The sequence below is a fragment of the Oryctolagus cuniculus genome, chromosome 18, assembly GCF_051225735.1.
Source record: "Oryctolagus cuniculus isolate XC-2025 breed Fujian yellow rabbit chromosome 18, ASM5122573v1, whole genome shotgun sequence".
NCBI lineage: Eukaryota > Metazoa > Chordata > Mammalia > Lagomorpha > Leporidae > Oryctolagus > Oryctolagus cuniculus.
Genome location: NC_142884.1, coordinates 73,266,407 through 73,286,239, shown reverse-complemented (window position 1 = coordinate 73,286,239; position 19,833 = coordinate 73,266,407). Strand labels below are relative to the sequence as shown.

The 19,833-nt window shown below is 49.0% G+C and overlaps 1 protein-coding gene across 2 annotated transcripts; it reads right to left on the bottom strand.

The window, feature by feature from the left end:
- Window positions 1–2,472: 2,472 nt before the first annotated feature.
- Window positions 2,473–18,140, bottom strand: ATMIN (ATM interactor). 2 transcript variants are annotated; one of them, XM_070062788.2, is made up of 4 exons: window positions 17,776–18,140; window positions 8,290–8,415; window positions 7,490–7,689; window positions 2,473–6,843 (listed from the first exon to the last, which is right to left on the bottom strand). In XM_070062788.2, exons 1-4 carry the CDS (start codon window positions 18,103–18,105, stop codon window positions 5,052–5,054), a joined length of 2,448 nt encoding a protein of 815 aa, XP_069918889.1. In that variant the 5' UTR covers window positions 18,106–18,140; the 3' UTR covers window positions 2,473–5,051. The 2 variants fall into 2 exon arrangements, with proteins under 2 accessions (XP_069918889.1, XP_089174957.1); XM_089318831.1 differs by lacking the exon at window positions 17,776–18,140 and adding an exon at window positions 8,797–8,820.
- Window positions 18,141–19,833: the final 1,693 nt, after the last annotated feature.

Genomic DNA, 19,833 nt, shown 5'->3' with positions numbered 1-19,833 from the left:
GCATTAACCTACTGCGCTACAGCACCAGCCCCAGTACCTACATTTAATGAAGGATCATGGCAACAGATTTGCCTTTTGGGTTTTGTGGATTTAGAATAAAGTTACAATTTTTTTTCATTATTTGTTAGTAAGGCAATATATGTTTTCTTCTGTCATTGAAAGAATTGAGTAAGTATTGGTCATGTCTCAGTTAAGTGTTACATAAATAAGGCTGCTTTTATTCATTCACACAGCCTAGGCCTTGTTCCGTGCACACACACTTGCTTCTAAATGTGGCACTGATGTGGTTGTTGAGAACCACAACCCAAGGATCTCAGTCTGCTTCTGTCGATGTGTAAGCTACTGTACACATGTATCTGCTAATAAACACAGTTCCAACATCTCAGACAACGTCCTGGATTGAAGCATGACAAAACTACGCTTCTTCTTTGGCTTTAAGAGCATTTTATTTGCCAATATCTTGTTCAAGACGCCAGATTAAAGCTGAGCAGTTCAGTCACTTAGATGTTGAGTAGAAAGGAGGTGTATGTTGTCCTCTCCTAGTGTTCGCACTCATCAGTGGGTGTCAGCACACTTCTGATGACAACACACAGATAATACTGTGGGATATAAGGAAGAAAGAAGTCCCAACTTCATCCCTAAATTCCCCCAAATTACTTGTTCTTCTTCTCTGGAAGTCTGAGAAGCATCACTTCCGATGGACCAGATAGAAAGTGCTCTCCGGAGTCTGTATGAGACAACACTGTTTGATGAGTAGGTTTGGAGTAGAATTAATCGAGACATTCTAAAATCGAGGCCCTACAGGACTAAACAAGAATATAAGGTCATCATTTGCTAGTATTAATAAAAGAGCCTATATCACTAGTTCATTTTCCTCAGATCAAAAGCATCTTCAAATTTCAGTGTCTGATGTAAGCCTACCCAATTTTTCATTAATTTCCCCTTGGTCTTATGAGAATCAGAAACACACGGATCTGGCTTTCCTGAAGGTGAATGAGCAAAGAACAGCTGACATGAGAGTACTTCAAAAAGTTTCTAGAAAATACAGAATTAAGAGTTTATTCTAGTGAAAAAATTTAAATGCACTTATTTTCATTTTATTTGGAAGGCAGAGAGGACAAAGAGATACTGTCCATCTGCTGGTTCACTCCCCAGATGCCCACCTGCTGCTCGTTCACAGGGCAGCAGGTCCAGTAGAGCTCCTCAGGGCCAGCCTGGGGAGCTCAGGGGCCGAGCGGGATGATGAGTGTCGACAGCAAAGGAACCACACCAGAGCCAGGAGATAAGTCAACACCCAGGGCGCAGCCAGGTTCTCAACTTTATTGGGAGGGGAAGAGCTTTTATAGACACAGAAAGGGGGCTGTCCAGGGCACAAGGGAACCGAGCCAACCAGCTGAAAGGTAAGGCAGGCCATGAGCCGGGCACGCCCTTAAGGGCCTATCGCAGCTGAGGACATACTGTTCACGAATACGGAAGTCTCCTGTCAGGCTAGGTACCTCCCCCGGGGGCCATCTTGGATTGTTGGAAACGCTGAGTCACTGGGATGCGGAAGTGCGGCAAACTCGAGCAAAGGCTCAGCGGCCTTGTCCAGTGAAGGCTTAGCAACTTTGTTTCCTTTTCTATTGGAGCCCCCCCCCCCCCCCCCCCCGCCCCGCACCCACCTTAGCCAGAGCTGGGCTAGGCTGAAGTCAGGAGCCTAGAATCAGCCTGGGTCCCTAACACGGGTAGTAGGGACCGACTACTTGAGCCATCTGCTGCCTCCCAGGGGTGTGCGTTAGCAGGGAGCTGGGATCAGCAGCAGAGATGGCATTCAAATCCAGGCATCGCAAGTAGTGTCTCAACCACTGCACCAAGCGCCCACCCTGGCACAAAAGAATTTGAAACTCATGCATCATTTTTTCTCACATTTCCATTAAGCTTTTTGAACATCCCTTGTAGTCTAGCCTTCTTTTGCACTTAAGCCAGAACCACATTATTTACAAAAATAAAGGCAGACCGCTAAAAATGGCCACATTTGGTGAATGCATGAATTGGAGCCAGGGTGAGGAACAGCCAACCCTTGGGCCATACAGAGCCCCAAAATCATTTAGTCTGGCCCTGCCATGGCAGTTGAAGGCAGGCTAATTTTTACACTGATAATTTTGTCAGCCATGAATTATTAAAAATCACCAAGTGGCCCTTGGTAGATAATAGCTTTTCCACTCTTGAATGGGAGTAAAGTCATTTAATATGTACTCTCAATAAATTTTCAAAAAAATATAATTTCAAGGAATATATAGGTTTTTTTGTCAAAATAGAAACTTGGTGACTGTCTTTTCCGTGAAAACTCAGTGTATTTTCACAAAATGGTAACAAAAATAATTGGACATAATTATTCCATCATGTGGCCTCCAGAAGACAATGGGTTTGTGGAGAAGTGAGGCGACAAATGTCCCATTATGAGTAGGTCGAAGAACACACAAAAGAAAGGCAGAATGCTAGCTTCTCTTTAATCACTGAATTTCTGGTTTTACAAATAATCTCAGGACAATTCAGCTCCTGTCATGAAGAACCATCACATGCTCCATTTTTCTGTAAATAGCAGACTGGCTGAATTAACAAACAGAACATTTTTAAGCCACAGATAGATCACTGCATTTTTATTTACAAAAAGCCATAAACAAACATGCATTTCTCCTTCACTCAGAGGACTTCAGATGTCTGGACATTAAGGCAGTGATGATTCTAAAACATAATGAAATTCTAAGTTAAGGCTTTATATTCTGAAACTTAAATTCATAGGCAACTGTGACCAAAGCAAACTTGCACCTATCAGGTTGAGTTCATCTGCCCAGGAGGTGTTACTAACCCATCACCAACAATTCTGTATCTGATGTATGGGGCGACACCATCAAATGCATGAACCATTAATTCCCTTAGTAGCACAGGGCCGTGCCACAGAAAAGGGCAGAACATTTGTATTTTTGTTGTTGCTGCTGTTGTAAACTGGAGAACGCAGAGGCTCTGCGCCGAAGTCTTGGCTGCCTGAAAGTTGGTGAACATGAAGAACTCAGGTTCTCTCCTCACAGCACAGACAACCCCCCGCCCAGCACGCTCCTGTCTCAAAACGTAGGAAAAATGCTTGATTCTTGAAGCCAGTACATCTTTAGTGTCTGTATTTTCTTTGGAGAAGACAGTTTGGTATCACTCTTCTTTAAAAAATAAATAAACAAAACGCAGAATACCATATTTTAGGCAGATATGTTTTTGTCAGCCTCAAGGCACAAATAATATCCTTGCTAGACCAATGTGTTCCCTTCTTGAAGGAAGAGATAAGGAGTGGTGGATGGAAGGAAAAGACACTTTAAAATGATTGCAGATCGCACTCTTGCCCTAACAGGTTACTGAAGTCTGAGGGGGCGGGTTTGTCCTTTGCTCTTCTCGCTTTTTCTCTCCCTTTTTAACATTTCTTCCAAGGGACAGAACTCTGATCCACCCGCTGGGTGCACTTTGGGAAGCAGCTCCAAAGCTCTATGCTGGCCGATGGTGGAGAACAGGATGTTCGCAGGTGTGGTGGTGTGATGTATTTGGTTTCCTGGCACACAGCTCCTAAAATCCTTGGACTTCCCAAAGGGATGTGTCTTCTTGTATACTGAGCAGACTGGTGGCTGGCAGCCCCCAGGTAGCTTCAGGATGGGGGCTGGTCTCAGCAAAGACCAGGGCAAGATCAGAGGCTTGGGACTTTGCAGCCCCACCTGCTGTAACATCCAGGGAGGGGGCAGGGGATGAGGGTACAGCTGATCGCCAATGGCTTCTGCTTTAATCCATTGTGCCTATGGAATGAAGTCTTCACAAAAACCCAAAGGACAAGGATTAGAGAGCTTCCAGATAGCCAAGTGCCTAGAAAAGGCAATGGCAGCTCAACTGCCCGTCTCCCATGCCTTGCCCAATGTTCTCTTCATCTGAATCTTTCAGAACATCCTCTGTATTAAGCCAGTACAGGCGTTTCTCTGGGTTCTGTGAGCTGCTCCACCAAATCAACCAAATTCAAGGAGGGAGCTGTGGGAACCCTAATTCAAAGCAGGTTGGTCAGAAGCTCTGGAGGCCCAGATCAGTAATGGGGGGGGGGGGGCAGTCTTGTGGAATGGAGCCCTCAGCCCGTACGAGGTGAGGCGGCCTCCAGTAGACAATGTCAGACTAGAACTGAATTAGAGGACGCCCAGCTGGTGCTGGCTGCAGACTGATGGCTTGCTGGAGAAGAACTCGTACATTTGGTCACAGAAGCCCTCTGTGCTGACTGTGGTGTGAGAACAGAGGAAAACTGTTTGCACAGCAGGGCACACCCCAGGACGAATGAATGGGTTATGACCACAATCCCAGGTTCCCGAGGTCTGGATGAGTTACCTCTTAGAGAAGGATCACTACTGATATGAAGTGCTTGCTGCTCTTTCTCTAGACAGTATTTTACAGCAATGAATGTTTTGTGCAGGAAATGCTGTACCCTTGTGTTGCTATCATGTAGGACAGGGATGGCACCAGCTGACTACTGTTTCAAAAGCGAATGGCGGTTGTAGTCGTCCTCGGTGTCTTCAAATCAGAGATGAGATGTCAAAGCAGCTGGGTGCTGCAGGCAGAGGAGTCACAAGCCACGGGGGCATCGTCGACAATATTTCAGGAGCAATTTAAGTACGTTACACTTTGTATGGAAGAGTTTGAAGATTTGAGAAGTTTGTCCCTGCTAAGCTCGGCTTCAGCTATAATGGCCATAGAGGTTTTACAGGTGTGAAACACATTTTGCTTTCTAAAGATGGAAAGACTATTTGTGAACGGGCAAATGTAGGCAACACAAAAGCAGACTTTTTAGCTAAACATCTTACACTTTATAATACACTCACATTTATACACAATTTTCATGTTTACAAATACAAAAGGCAAAGAACCGCACACAAAGAATCAAAGCAACTGCATCGCCACCTGCACTTGATCGAGTTAACACTGTTGTCCCTGTTCCCCATTTTCTAACCCCAGAGGGAAATGGTAAAAGCCGTCCGTCCCACACGTGGACTCCACCGTTAGAAGTCAGAGACTGCGTGCAGTTCAGCACATGTCTGGGTTTCCACAGAGCTGAACTGAGACTCCATCGTGTTCCAGGCCAAGTCAGCCAGAAGAAAGTCGTCCATTGCCGTCTGAGTTTCATTGCTGGTGAAGAACAAGCTCCCCAGGGCTTCAAAACCAGAACTCATGGTCTGTGTCTCTGTGCTGTTCAGCTCAACCTTGCTCTCCAGGGCAGGTATGTTCTTCGAGGCACAGGTTCCCTCGGTCTGGGTCTCCGTGTCAGAGGAGTCAGTACTCATGGAGAAGCTGGAGTGTTTCAGAATGCTTCCCAGAGGCAGATGAGGGCTGCTGTCCAAGAAGAAGTTTAGGTCTGTCTGTGTCTGTGTGTCAAACATCTCAAGGCCTAGGAACTGAGAACTTGCCCTGCACCCGTAGGACGTGGCAGAGGTGTCGGCAAGGAAGAAGTCAGTTTGGGTCTCTATGTCCAGTGATTCCAAGACAGGTTCAGTGTTCATGGTGCTGAGTTCACTCTCTTCAGTTTGTGTCTGGATATTTGAGGCTGAAAAGAACTCTTCAATATCAAAATCTATTCCAGGGTTCTGGGTTGGGCCAGAGGGGAGCTGGGTGTCAGGCCCAGGATTCGTGTCAGGCAGAAGACTACGATTATCCAATGTCTGTCCAGGAAGATTACTCGACAAGATGTTTTCTAAGTCACTTAGTAAGTCCATGGTTTGGGTCTGATTATCTGTCATGTTCTGTGAAGGAAGCATACTGTTCTGAGTGCTGAAGTTTAACATAGGTGCCGATTTCTCAATATCTTGATTTAAAGTCTTAGGGTCATTCTGAGGCAGCAAACCATGAGTTACTGTCTCTATCATACTGTCTGTAGGGACACTGTATGATGACTGGACACTCTCAAAAATGCCCCCGCACATCCCAGTGTGGTCCATCTGCACGCAGTCCTCCGTGGGAGCTGGCATCCCACTGGTTTGAGTTTCTCTGGAGACCCCACCCGACTGGAAGCAAGGATCTAGAAACACATCAGTCTGGGCAGCTATCGACGAAGTTACCTTAGAGCTGGGCACGAACGTCTGCGTGTGAACGCTGATGGGGAGGGACACTTGAGCATCAAATGACAAGTCAGTCTGAGAACACGAGGACACAGCGCAGTCGGGGCCAGCCCACTGTGCAGAAGGCAGAACGCTCGGTGAGGCGTACGACAGGTCTGTCTGCACATTGGTTGAAGACAGGCTGTTCTTCTGACCTGTGTTCCCCAGTTCTTGTAAAACACTGGATGGGCCTTTACCCAAGTTCACTTGAACACCTGTACTAACTGGCTCAACAGCAACAGGACTTATGATTTTTGGGAGAGGGAGGCTCTCTTTAAGAGAGCAGGCCTCCGAATCTAGGCCGAGGATCAGGGTTCCTACTGACAAGGGCAGTAAGTGCACAGCCCCCGCAGCAGAGCCCTGATCTACACCTAACACCACAGGCTGGGCCGAAGAGTCGGCCGTAGGCACAAAGACAGGCACAGAAGAAAACTGCATCACAGGGAGTTTAACCACAGCCACTTTGGGCTTTGGTAACAGCAACTTCTGAGGATATCTTGGAGGTGCTGTTAGCGTCTGCTTTCTGGCGTTAGAGCCACAAGAGTCTTCCAGAGAGGCTCCCAGCTTTGTTTCTGAAGTTTCGAGTTCTTCAGGGGCTGGCCTGGGGGCTGGCTGGTTGCCTAGCGATTCAATGGTCTTATTGGACAACTTCTGGTTTTGTAAGCAGTTTTCCATTTTCCTTTTCTTACTAGGTGGATCCCTGAAAACAGTGACAGAGCAGGAGAAAAACAATTTGAAAATGCAGCTGTCTTTGACGATGACACTGCACCTTCACTTCTTCCCAACCCCCATCCCTCAACTATAGCAGAGGTCAGAGTCAACTCAGAGAAGGCAGGCTTCTTCTGCAATGTAGAAAACTGGGCCTAATTATGCTAGGCAGACGTTCAACAACACAGACAGGGGAGGAAGCAGCACACTTATTTTAAAAAAGTAAACTCTAAACATGAGAACTACAACTCAGGTCTTCAAGTGCAAGGAAGCTGAAGGATTACATATAATGTAAGTTCTATCATTTTGAAAACAGGTGGCTATTATATCAAATATAAACTGACCTTTAAAGTGAAATACAGTTTCATGAAAAAAAATTTATTTTTTCAGCAATTTGATATGCCTCTGATAGCTATTTTCAGATTGAAATTGGGACCCTCAAGGGGGGTTGAAAAGGAGAAAGGGGAACAACCAGGTCAAGGGCCCAGGCCGAGACACGGGTCCTTTCCCAGTACTGACGCTGTCTGCACAAATTCTCTTCCTAATCCTGCTTTCTCCCCACACCGCCAGCTCTCCAGGACACTGCACTGCACTCTTCCCAGAACTTGACTTAGTTCCACCATCGCGCTCCCCTTCACCTGTGTTCTGCAGGGATCTCGTGGCCAGTCCGGTAGATGTGGGACTGCAGTGCCGTTCTACTGGCGTAGGGACAGCCGCAGGTACACTGGAAGGTCTTCCCACAGTCCTCTGCGTGTCTTTTCAAGTCCCACTCGGTACCGTACGAATTGCTGCACTTACTGCATTTATGCTTCTTCTCAGCGTGCATCTTCATAAAGTGCTAGAAGAACAGAGAAGGGGCTGCGGTTACCACGTGCTGCTTCTCCTTACCGCCTCTGCTGGGTGCAGAGTGGGACGTCTGCTCTAGAAACAATCCGCACAGCCAGACGTGCAGCCTTTCATGTACAAGTAAGTGCTACAGGGCAGGAATCTGTCTGTGCCAGGAGACCCTGGGGCAGCATTTCAGAGCCAATTTCCTGCTGTCTCAATTCCCCTCTCCTAGGAGGCAGCTTCCAGATGTTCTCCGAGGCTGCACAGGTGCTTCCTGGGAGAACAGCGCCTGTGTGCTTGCGTCTGTGACCTCTACAGGCTCACAGATCCACACAGGAGCATTTTCTCATTCTTGGTTGAACTAGACCAAGTCTGAAGTCTCTTCCTCTCCAAACTCACTTCTGGACGTTTTCCCCCAGAATAAGCCTTGTTTCTCTCCACTGGCATCACACCCATACACACACCATGGTCAACAGCTGGGAGAGGCCTGGCCATCTGCTCTCCAAAGAGCGTTCTGCTCAGTTCTCTGGTTACATCTGCTCAGTAATTAGAATGCACACTAGGTTTGGATCACATTTCATCCTCAGAGAAGTATATTTAAGTAAAATACCTGTTTTACAAGGGAAAATTGAGAAAATGGTCTGTCGGGGCCTCTGGGGCATCCTTCAATTGGACAACAGTAGAATTTCGGTACAGTTTTCAAATCTTTTCTTATTGTTGGATTTACTATGCCATCCTGCAAAAGGAAAATCAAATAATTATTTTCAAAAAAACCAACAGAACAGGCTGGTAATAGAAATAAGGAATAACTGAAAACAGGCACGAGGGATCTTTTTAGGGTGATGAGAATGTGCTAAAATTCAGTTGTGATGATGATTATACACCTCAGTAAAGCTAAACAATGACTGACTTACATGAAATGGGTGAATTTTACAGTGTGTAAATTATAGCACTATAAATCATTCAAAATTATCAAGAAACCCACTAAACTACGTTTTTAAAAAAAATCTTACTTCTATTTCTTTCTTTTTTTTCCCAAAGATTTATTTATTTATTTATTTATTTGAAGGTCAGAGTTACACAGAGAGAGGAGAGGCAGAGAAAGAGAGAGGTCTACCATTTGCTGGTTCACTCCTCAGATGGCTGCAATGGCTGGAGCTGCACTGATCTGAAGGCATGAGCCAGGAACTTCTTCCGGGTCTCCCACATGGGGGCAGGGGCCCAAGCACTTGGGCCATCTTCTACTGCTTTCCCAGGCCGTAGCAGAGAGCTGGATTGGAAGTGAAGCAGCCAGGATGTGAACTGGCGCCCATATGGGATGCCGGCGCTTCAGGCCAGGGTGTTAACCCACTGTGCCACAGCACTGGCCCTCTTAATTCTACTTCTTTAAAAGTGCTCCTCTGGGGGCCAGTGTTGTGGCACAGTGGGTTGGGCCACTGCCTGCGATGCCAGAATCCCACATGAGTGCTGGTTTGAGTCCTGCCTGCTTTACTTCCAATCTAGCTCCTGCTAGAGCTCCTGGGAAGCACTTGGGCCTCTGCCATGCGTGTGGGGGACCTGGATAGAGTTCCTGGTTCCCGACTTCAGCCTGGCCCATCCAGGATATAGAAGACTTTTTCTCTGTCTTTACCTCTAACTTTGCCTCTCAAATAAATAAATCTTTTTCTTTTTTTAAAGTTTTACTTATTTACTGAAAGGCAGAGTTACAGAGAGACAGAAGCAGAAGTACAGGCAGAGAGAGAGAGAGAGAGAGAGGTCGGTTGGTCTTCCATCTGCTGGTTCACTCCCCAGATGGCAGCAATGGCTGGCGCTGCCCCAATCTGAAGCCAGGAACCAGGAGCTCCTTCTGGGTCTCACACACTAGTTCAAGGGCCCAAGGTCTTGGGCCATCTTCAACTGCTTTCCCAGGTCATAGCAGAGAGCTGGACCAGAAGGGGAGGAGCCAGGACTCGAATCAGCGCCCATATGGGATGTCAGCACTGCAGGCAGCGGCTTTACCAGCTATGCCACAGCGCCAGCCCTGATAAATAAATCTTCGAAAGTTACTTGGTCTCAAGATCTGGGCATCATCTTTGATCTTCCCTTTTATTCCATCTTAGTCTGAGCACTTTACAAACTTGCTTTGACTGTGCCCCAGGGCCTTTTAGATACATAGCACTGTGACTTCCTGGATCACTGCACAGTCCCTATAGTTGCTAAAGCTACCTGGAGTAACTTTCACATGGCTGGGCTATGTTGAACCTGAACAGTCATTACAACGGCCGGTACTAACCACAGCTTTACTACATCCCAGGGGTTGTCCTAAGCACTTTATATACATATCAACTCAATTTTAATAACTTTGTTATTAAGTAGGCAATTGACTTTTTAGCTGGGAGTTTTAAAATACCAGGTGAGGGGCTGGTGCTGTGGCACAGTGGGTAGAGCTGCTGCCTGCATTGCCGGCATCCCATATGGGCACTGGTTTGAGTCCCGGCTGCTCTACTTCCCATCCAACTCTCTGCTATGGCCTGGGAAAGCAGTTGAAGATGGCCCAAGTCCTTGGACCCCTGCACCCAAGTGGGAGACCCGGAAGAAGCTCCTGGCTCCAGGCTTCAGATTCGTGCATCTCTAGCTGTTGTGGTGAACTGGGGAGTGAACAATCAGATGGAAGACCTCTCTCTCTGCTTCTCCTTCTCTCTGTGTAACTCTGACTTTCAAATAAATAAATAAATACTTAAAACAACAACAAAAAGCAACACTCAGGCCTGGACCCAATAGATATTTTAATGCAATCGCTTTTGGGTGGGAATCAGGGATCCATATTTGGATCATGGGGCGCAACTATGTCTAAGAACCAGTTGTTAAACTGTGGGCTTCGGACCTGGACTGCTGCAGTTTGAATTCTTCATTCTGCCACTCCAGCAAATGCACCTAATCACTCCGTCTCCTCATCTGTAAGGCAGCCATGATAACCATGCCTACTTTAGGGTGGTCTTGGGCATTCGGCTAACGCTTATAGACGGCTCATAGGACAGTGCTAATCACATAGTAAGCAGTTAGGGTTAGCTGTCTGTTCATTACTGTGGAGGTTCTGGTTTCTTATTTTGCTTCCTGCCAGCCACCTTCATGCTTCCTAAGCTGACACAGATGGGCACTGTGCAGGTCCTCCAAAGGGTAACCAGATGCCACTGTGTTCAAGTACCGGCCAGCTCTAATGACCAGTGATGCCGTCCCTAGTCACCAACCTAATTTCAGTGGCCAGTTCACTTAGTGTTTTCTTTTTTGTCATACTTTTAATTATAGTTTTTCTTACCTGACATTACCCGCAAAAGTGTGTTTGAGTAGATAAAGTAAAATGTGGGACAACTACTAAAAAAGAGTTTAAAATTAATCATTTGTCAAATTGCTCTCAGCCAGTGTGTATCCCAGGGAGATGTCTTCCTGATCTCTTCCTAGGCTGTCAAATGCTCCATAACCCTGACTGCATCATGACAAACTCAGGCTCACCTACATCTTGCACACTCTCAGATTCCTCCTGGCCTCCCGGGCTGCTGCTCCCTTCTCTTTCAATGCCTCCCACTAGCTTCCAGCCTTTCCCTGCCTGCTGCTTTCCCGATGCTCCTTAGGTTAAGTCCTCCTGACTGTTTGGACTTCTGGAAGCCTCTTACTCAATTTCCAGACCTCCCGTATCTTTTCCATGCACACTTTGCCAGCTTCATCTCTCTGATTTGTACTCGTCGCATCATTACCCCACCCAGGCACTTTCAACAGCACCTCAAGACCAGCAAGTCCAAGTTTCTCTAGCTAGGGACTCTCCAACCTCCTTCCCACACAACTTCTTCACACTTACCCCTCTCTTCTGCAATTCTGTGACACTTAATAGAACTCCAGGATGAGCATCACTTACCCAAAATGCTTGGCACGGGAAGTGTTTTGGATTTCGGACTATCTGCATAGACTTTACTGGCTGAGCATAATCCAGAAATCTAAAATGCTCAGATTTCAGACTTTGGTTAAGGATGCTCAACATGCACTTACCATGTACCAGAACTTTTCACAGGCTGAGATTTATTTGTATCTCCTGTTGCATTTGGGAGTGTTCTGCACAGAGTAAATGTTCAACACAATCTTGTGGCATTATACCAAATAAGCCAAAACTTAGGACCATGTGTGCAAAGAGACCACTGAGGACAAACTAGCCAACAGCCGCTGACCCTCCACACGCTCCTGCTCCCGAGGGCCACCTCTTCAGCTCGCCTCATCACAGCAGGGTCCATCCCAGTTTTTGGATGTTCTTCCTATTCCTGTCCTGAGACAACATACCGAAGGGTACACTGGGAAATAAGAAATGCCAATGGGACAGTAAACATGAATTGCATGAGAAAGTGGATTTGTTTTGTTTAAAAGTATTTGAGAGGCAGAGAGACAGAGAGCTCACATCCCTTCATGCACTTCCCAAATGTCTGCAATGGCCTACCAGGGACTGGAGCCAGCTACTCCATTCAGGCCTTCCACTTGGGTGGCAGGGACCCAATCACTTAAATCATTTCCTGACCAGGTCTGGTGCTGTGGCACAGTAGGTAAAGCCACCATCTGCAGCGCCGGCATCCAATATGGGTGCCAGTTCGAGTCTTGGCTGCTCCACTTCCAATCCAGCTTCCTGTTAATGCACCTGGGAAAGAAGTGAAAAATGGCCCAAGTCCTTGGGCTCCTGCACCCATGTGGGAGACTGGGATGAAGCTCCTGGCTCCTGGCTTTGACCTGGACCAGCCTGGCCATTTGGGGAATGAACCAGTGCTTGGAAGATCTCTCTCTGCCTCTGACTTTCCTTCTATGTAGCTGTTTCAAATAAATAAATAAATCTTAAAAACAAAAACAAAACCGATTATCTGTGCACATCAGCAGGAAGCTGGATTAAACCCAGGCACTTCCATATGGGGCAAAGGTGTGTTATCTGCCAGGTCAAACAAACCCCAGAAAGTGGTGTCTCGTTCTAAGTTCTATATACACTCATGAATAAAATTTACCACTTCTGTTCTGAATCACTGTGTGTATAGCTGAAAAAAATACACACAAAGATACCTCATGGGGTTGGCATTGTGGTGCAGTGAGCTAAGATTCTTCCTGCAATGCCAACGTGCCACATGGATGAGCTGTTCAAGTACTGGCTGCTCCGCTTCCGATCAGTATTCTGCTCCTGCACCTGGGAGGGCAGAAGACAGCCCAAATATTTGGGCCCTGCCACCCAAATAGGGACCTGATGGAGCTCCGGGCTCCCAATGGGCAATAATCCAGTAGGTTGAAGATCTCTTATCTCCACCTCCATCCCAAATAAATAAATAAATCTTCAAAAAAAAAAAAAAAAGATATTTCATGTTTCTGCAATTTTTTAAAAGATTTATTATTTATTTTAAAGTCAGAGTTACACAGAGAGAGGAGAGGCAGAGAGAGAGAGAGAGAGAGAGAGAGAGAGGTCTTCCATCTGATGGTTCACTCCCCAGTTGGCTGCAAGAGCCGCCGCTGCACCGATCTGAAACCAGGAGCCAGGAGCTTCTTTTGGGTCTCCCACACAGGTGCAGGGGCCCAAGCACTTGGGCCATCTTCAACTGCTTTCCCAGGCCAGAAGTGGAGCAGCCAGGTCTCGAACTGGTGCCCATATGGGCTGCCAGCGCTTCAGGCCAGGGCCTTAATCCACTGCGCCGCAGCGCTGGCCCCCTCTGCAACGTTTTAAGTGATAGAATTTAAAAGAGAGCTTTTGAGAGGAACCACCCAGAAGCAAGAAGGGAATACACACACACACACACACACACAGAAAGGAAGGTGAGTTAGAAGAACAGAGTGAAAAGGCAAGGACTTCAAGAAGTGTCGCAAGCACTGGAAGGAAAGGCAGCACAGCCACTTCTGCACCTGAAGGCATTCCCAGAGGGAAGCGGCCTGCTCTGCTCTCAGCAGTCTTTGCACAACAAGGTCTGTGGGGGCAACTTGGAGCCTTTCCTTTTCTTTTTAAAAGGAATGTTCTGGCAAATCATTAAAATCAAACCCCTGGACTGAACACAATGCAAAATCCTCTAAGCTATGTCTTAAAAAATACCGATGTTGCTTGGTGAGGTGAAGGGCCCTCCCGCCCCTCCACGGCTTTCAAAGCTGAGGAACAAAACCTCCAGCCATCAAGAAATGCCAACGACTCCCGCTCTTCCCTTCCCCGCACCACGACAGCCTTCATTCCAAACAGTCAGATTTCGTTTCTCCATGGGTCCTCTGTAGGTCAGGCTGGGCCAGATGTCCAAATTTCCAACAGGACGTGGAATTCAGACACAGAAACCCACATCCCATATGAAAGAAAGGCGACACACTCAGAACAGCTTCCAAGTCAAATCCCTGCTGACCCACCCTCCGTCAGAAGGGTTTGTGTTTTTTCCTTTTTTAACGAATTTATTTTACACCTATTACACTACACGGCTTGTTTTAAACACTGACATATATCTCCCTAGTAAGATAAAGAAAAAAAAAGTTTATCCTACCGAAAACAAGACATGCCATTTACTTTGTCTCCAAACATTACTGCACTTTGATTTTCAAACTTTAAGCACTCGTGAAGTCCTCTGCACGATAGTTCGCACAAACAGCACCTTTAAGCACTGCTGACTGGGCTCGAATTTTACAAGCATGGCCTGCATCAGCCGTAAGGGTGCAGCTGGAGGGCACTGCGGCCTCTCCAGGCTGCACAGTGAGAACCAAGTGTGGGGGAACTCGTGGCCCTTCCAGAGCCTGCCGATGTGCCTGTGCACTGGTTTGGTGATCCTCTGGGTGTCAGGCTTTCTCCTCTATCAGAGCCCCACAGTGGTGTCCACCTCATTCCTTGACAACACACTGCAGGTGTTGTGTCAACTTTAGCTATCTGACACCATGAAGGACAGGCTTGTGGATAGGCTGCCCCTTTAGGAACAGAGCACTTATGGCCATTACGGCACACACAAATCCTACATATGACATAACCTTGTTTGGCTGCGTATCCCAGTCTGCACACTGTTGGGCCAGGTGGTGTTAGGAGAGCCCCATGGAGTGCAGTGAGCTGGCGGTACTGCAGGCAATGGACCATCAGGAGAAAGCAGACCAGATCTGACTACTTCCCTCTGCATAGCTCCTGCATATATTCATATCCACCCATCCTGGCTTACCTCTGATGGCTGCTGGTCAGAAGGGAGAGGAAGGAGCCTCAGGTTTGTTAATAATTTATATTAGGATGGGAAAATCTGGTTCAAGCAGGGTAAATGTGGAAAAAGATCAGAATAACAAAAGAGCATACAGTAACAAATGGGAAACGGACTAAAAGATTTTCATAGTCCAGCAAATACAAAACTAGGGAAAGAAATCAGAATTCCACAAATAACTGTACCCCCAGACAACAAAAAGTCCCACTGAACACAAGCAAATTGGCTGACCAGATACACCTGGAGCAGCTTCAGGGCAGGAAGTAGGTGTGCACACAAGTGACCAATCACAGAGATTCTGGTTAGCACAGAGATGACTCTCAAAACCAAAGAGGGGGCTGGTGTGGTGGCGTAATGGGTAAAGCCACTGCCTGCACTGCTGGCATCCCATATGGGTGCTGGTTCAAGTCCCGGCTGCTCCACTTCCGATCCAGCTCTCTGCTGTGGCCTGGGAAAGCAGTGGAAGATGGTCCAGGTCCTCGGGCCCCTGCACCCATGTGGGAGACCCGGAAGAAGCTCCTTGCTTTGGATTGGCACAGCTCTGGCTGTTGTGGCCATCTGGGGAGTGAACCAGTAGATGGAGGACCTCTTTCTCTCTTCTCTGCCTTTCTGTAACTCTTCCTTTTAAATAAATAAACAAATCTTAAAAAAGAAAAAAAACACCAAAGGGGCTTTCCAGGCAGTCCTCGTCCCCATACCTCCCTCTTTTTTTTTTTTTTTTAAAGATTTATTTATTTATTTGAAATTCAGAGTTACACACAGAGAGAAGGAGAGGCAGAGAGAGAGAGAGAGAGAGAGAGGTCTTCCATCAGCTGGTTCACTCCTCACTTGGCCGGAGCTGCGCCATTTCGAAGCCAGGAGCCAGGAGCTTCTTCCGAGTCTCCCACATGGGTGCAGGGTCCCAAAGACTTGGGCCATCTTTTACTGCTTTCCCAGGCCTCAGTAGAGAGCTGGATCATTAGTGGAATAGCCAGGACTTGAACCAGCACCCACGCTGGATTCTGGCACTGCAGGCGGTGACCCTACACCTCCCTCCTTCTGAACACTTTGGTAACATCAAGGTCCAAGTGAGGTTTGAACTCAAGTGCCTTCTGTGCAGGTGGAGCGTGCCAACCCGCCATGCTGGGGCGCCAGCACACGCACACAGCTGTTTTGTCACGTGGGCCACTTTTCTTGTCCACCAAGACCCCAGATCTCAGAGGCTGCTGGGCTCCAGGCTTTGAAAGGCAGTACAAGACAAAGTGAGCCTGCCTGAGAAGAAAAACCAGTGGGGGCTCTAGTGGGCTTCGTCAATTCCTGCTCTAAAAGGTCGCCTGGGTGACTCCGGGAGGAACCTTAGTGTGCTGGGCTGTCTTCATCCGAGAGAGCTGAGAAAGGAATCTGATCTGGACCACGGGAACGACTTCACGCAGGTTCTCAGTGAACCCGAAAAGCGGCAGCCCAAGTCCAGCTTTCACCGTCCAAGTCTGCACCTGCTCAGAGTCCTCCTTAGGTCTCTTAGATCTTATATAGCTTCCCAGTGTCTGGCAAATTCCTGAACTTTGGCTGTTTTAAAAATATAACCAGAAATAAATCCATTGTATACCATCAAACCAGCCCTGGAGAGTGACGGCCCATTGACTGACAGGTGCTTAACGGTCCTGGCATAATACAGAGCTGCTCACAGAAACTCAGCAGAGAACAAAAGTTGTTAGCAAACGCTCGTTGGAGTGATGTTCAGCCAGCACGCAGGAGGGTTCTGCACGGACCGGCAGCTTCACCTTGGGCTCTGGTGTCTGCCACAGCAGGTGTCAGCGAGGGGGCAACGCTGCAGGTGGCTCATGGCTGGCACGTGCCAGCCACAGAGACCCCAGGGACCAGGCAGAATGAACCCCTACAAACCCATCTCTCACCCACCCAGTCAAGGCCCAGCTAAGGAAAGGAAGCATTTCAAAGAACTTAGCGTCAGAGAGAGAAGGGCAGACTGGAGACCACTCCAGGGCTGCACTCTGCGCTGGCACCAAGTCCCAAACGGGGACCAGCGCCGCCCACCTCCAGGGTCATCCCCCCCACTTCCCAGCTGCTCTTCCATCACAGCCTTGCTCCGCTGATGGCAACGCACGCGTGGGTCCCACTGGAGACCAAGGCAGTTTGCAAGGACACGCGGAGCACGCACTACTCCTGCGTCAAGGCGGACCGTGCAAAGCTCCACAAAGTTGCTGTGGGTGACATAAACGCTTTCGAATGATGTCACCGCTGGCACTGGGACTTCAGGTGCTGGGGGCCACTTCCTATTGTGAAGACTGAGACACTCTGATCAAACGGGTCCGCACAGCCCAGTTCTCCTCGGCTTCCCGCAGCCGTGCACCCCACACGGAAAACGCGTCCCCTCCTACACAAACACGGTGGGGGGGCTGTTGGCACGCCTGTCATGTTCACCCCGCGCTCCGTCTAGAGAAGACCCCCCCCCAACACCTCCCTTCGTCCACTGTCCTAGGCACAGCCGACCCCGACCAACGTCGCGAGGCTTGCAACTCGGTGTGTGCAGCTGGACCTGCGGCTGCTCTCGAACAAACGCGAGGGACCCAGAGGCGGCCCCGAGGGTGTGGAAAACACAGGGGCTTCCCCGCGAGGCCCGCGCACCGCCTCGGGGCTCCATCGTCTGTTTCCAGTCCTCCCCGCAAGGAGATGCCCCCGTCAGGACGCCGGGGCAGCGCCCGGGCACTGAACCCGGGGCCCGTGCGGGGCTGCGCGTCCGAGCCCCGCGCCCGGTGCGCGACACGGGGCTGCCCGGGTGCCTCTCGTCGCCCACTCCCGGCCCAGCCCCGACTCCCGCACCTGCCCGCCGCGCTCCGGCCCCGCGCCCCGCGCTTTGTTGCGCCAGGCCCGGCCGCCAGCCGCCGGCCGCACCCGCGTCGCCTCACCTGCAGGCGATGGCTCTTGACCAGGTGCATGTTGAGCGCGGGGCTGTTGGGCAGGATCTTACCGCAGCCGCGCACCGTGCACAGGATGTTGGTCCGCACCGCCCGGGACAGCTCGCTTACCGACGGCTGGATCAGCTCCCGGACCGGCGGCGCGGGGGCCGCGGGCGGCTGCCTCGACGCGGTGGGCCGCGGGCGGCTGCCCCTCAGGCGGGGCCCCGGGAACCCCCACGGGCCCGAGGCGGCGGCGGCTCCCCTCACGGCCGCTGGGACGGCCGGGGTGCCCGCCGCCAGTGCCGCGGGCCCCGCCGCCGCCGCCTCCGAGGCCGCCATAGCTCCCGCACGGCAGCGGAGCCCCGCTCGCAGGCACCGCCTCCGCCGCAGCCACTTCCGGCAGGGGGCGGGGCCGCCCGGCTCATTAGCATCCGGCCGGCCGGGCGGCCGCAGCGCCCCCTGCAGGCCGCCGAGAGCGCATTTTGACGGGAGCAGCCTCCAGGTGAGAACAGGTGGAAGATACTGGTCTCCATCCATCCATTCCTTGCATTTCTGGGAAATTGGCTCCAGGCAATAGATGGATAGAAGAAAAAAGCAATGCGTTCAGAAACTTTACTTCTCAAAGATTAGAAACAGTCCCAGTTTTCATGAGTAAGAAATAGTACACTGATTTCTGTATTTTTTGAACACTTGCCATGGACCAGGCTCCAGGGGGACACAGTCCACTATCTCATTTCCTCTTCAAAACAACCCAGCAGGCGTGTGCTGTAAATTCCGCCTCTTTGTATAGAAAAGGAGCATGCATTCCCTTTCTGCTTTGCTTCTAGAAGCTGCCTGCATCCCCTGGCTTACGCCTTTATCTCCAGGATCAGTAACAGCGAGCTGAGACGGTCTCATCCCATTACTGATTTCTCCAGCAGTCACGCCTCCCTCTGCCCTCTCTCCTCTCCACTCTTGAGGATCCTTGGGTTACAAGTCCAGTGGGTTATGATATGGACATATTTGTTGGGGGTGGGAGTTACTGTGCCTACCACAGGAGCCAATTCTGATTTAAAAAGTACTGTGGGCCACACAAAATATACCTATGGGGGGATGACACCCATGGGTCTGCCTGGGATTAATTTGGCTTAGCCACTTACTAGCCTAAGCCTTGGTATTCAGTAAAACAAAACAAAGTAGAACAACACACACACCCAAGTAATGCTAATAACATTGTTAGAAAAACAAGAGAATGCAGATGAAATATCTAGCATGGTACCAGCCACATAGTAAATGCTCAATAAACATTAACTATTATGTATTCTTGGAGACCTTACTGTACATGCAGTAAATTATTTTTTTTAAATGTATGTCTTTATTTATCTATACTTGAAAGGCAGCAACAAAGAGATCTTCCACTCACTGGCTTACTACCCAAATGCCTACAGCAGTCAGGGCTGGGCCAGGGCAAAGGTAGGAGCCTGGAATTCCACCTGGGTCTTCTCCATGGATGGCAGGGACCCAAGTACTTGAGCCATCACCTGCTGCCTCCCAGGATGCACGCTAGCAGGAAGCTGGACTAGAAGCAAAGGACCAGATCTCGACCCACATACTCCAGTGTGGGATAGGGGCATCATAAGCGGTCATTTCATGCACAATGCTTTGACTGTGAGGTCCTTAACTCTGCTTTTATTGCTGCTTCTGTTCCCAAGCTGCACTTGAATGTGACCATCAAGTCACTAACAAGTGTTCTGTGAGCCCTCAACTATTCTCTGTCTCTTTAAGCAGGAGCCTTTGTCTCGGGGGCCACCGGAGGCGCCACAAGTGGTACCATCATAGGCTGGATAATAAGACCAGTGTCTTTCTTTTTCTGGCTCCAGTTGTACATTCCTTCCAAGCAACAGAAACCTGCAGGGCCTCTCTGCAGACCCAAAGCAGGTATTCACATTCTGAGCAGAATACTTTCTAAGTGTGTGCACATGGGGAAAGATGCCCTAAACTGTGACTGTGGTCAAAAGGAAATTAGCATCAAGCCATTAACGTGTCAGTGCCTCACTCATTCTGGGATAACTGACATACCTGTGACAT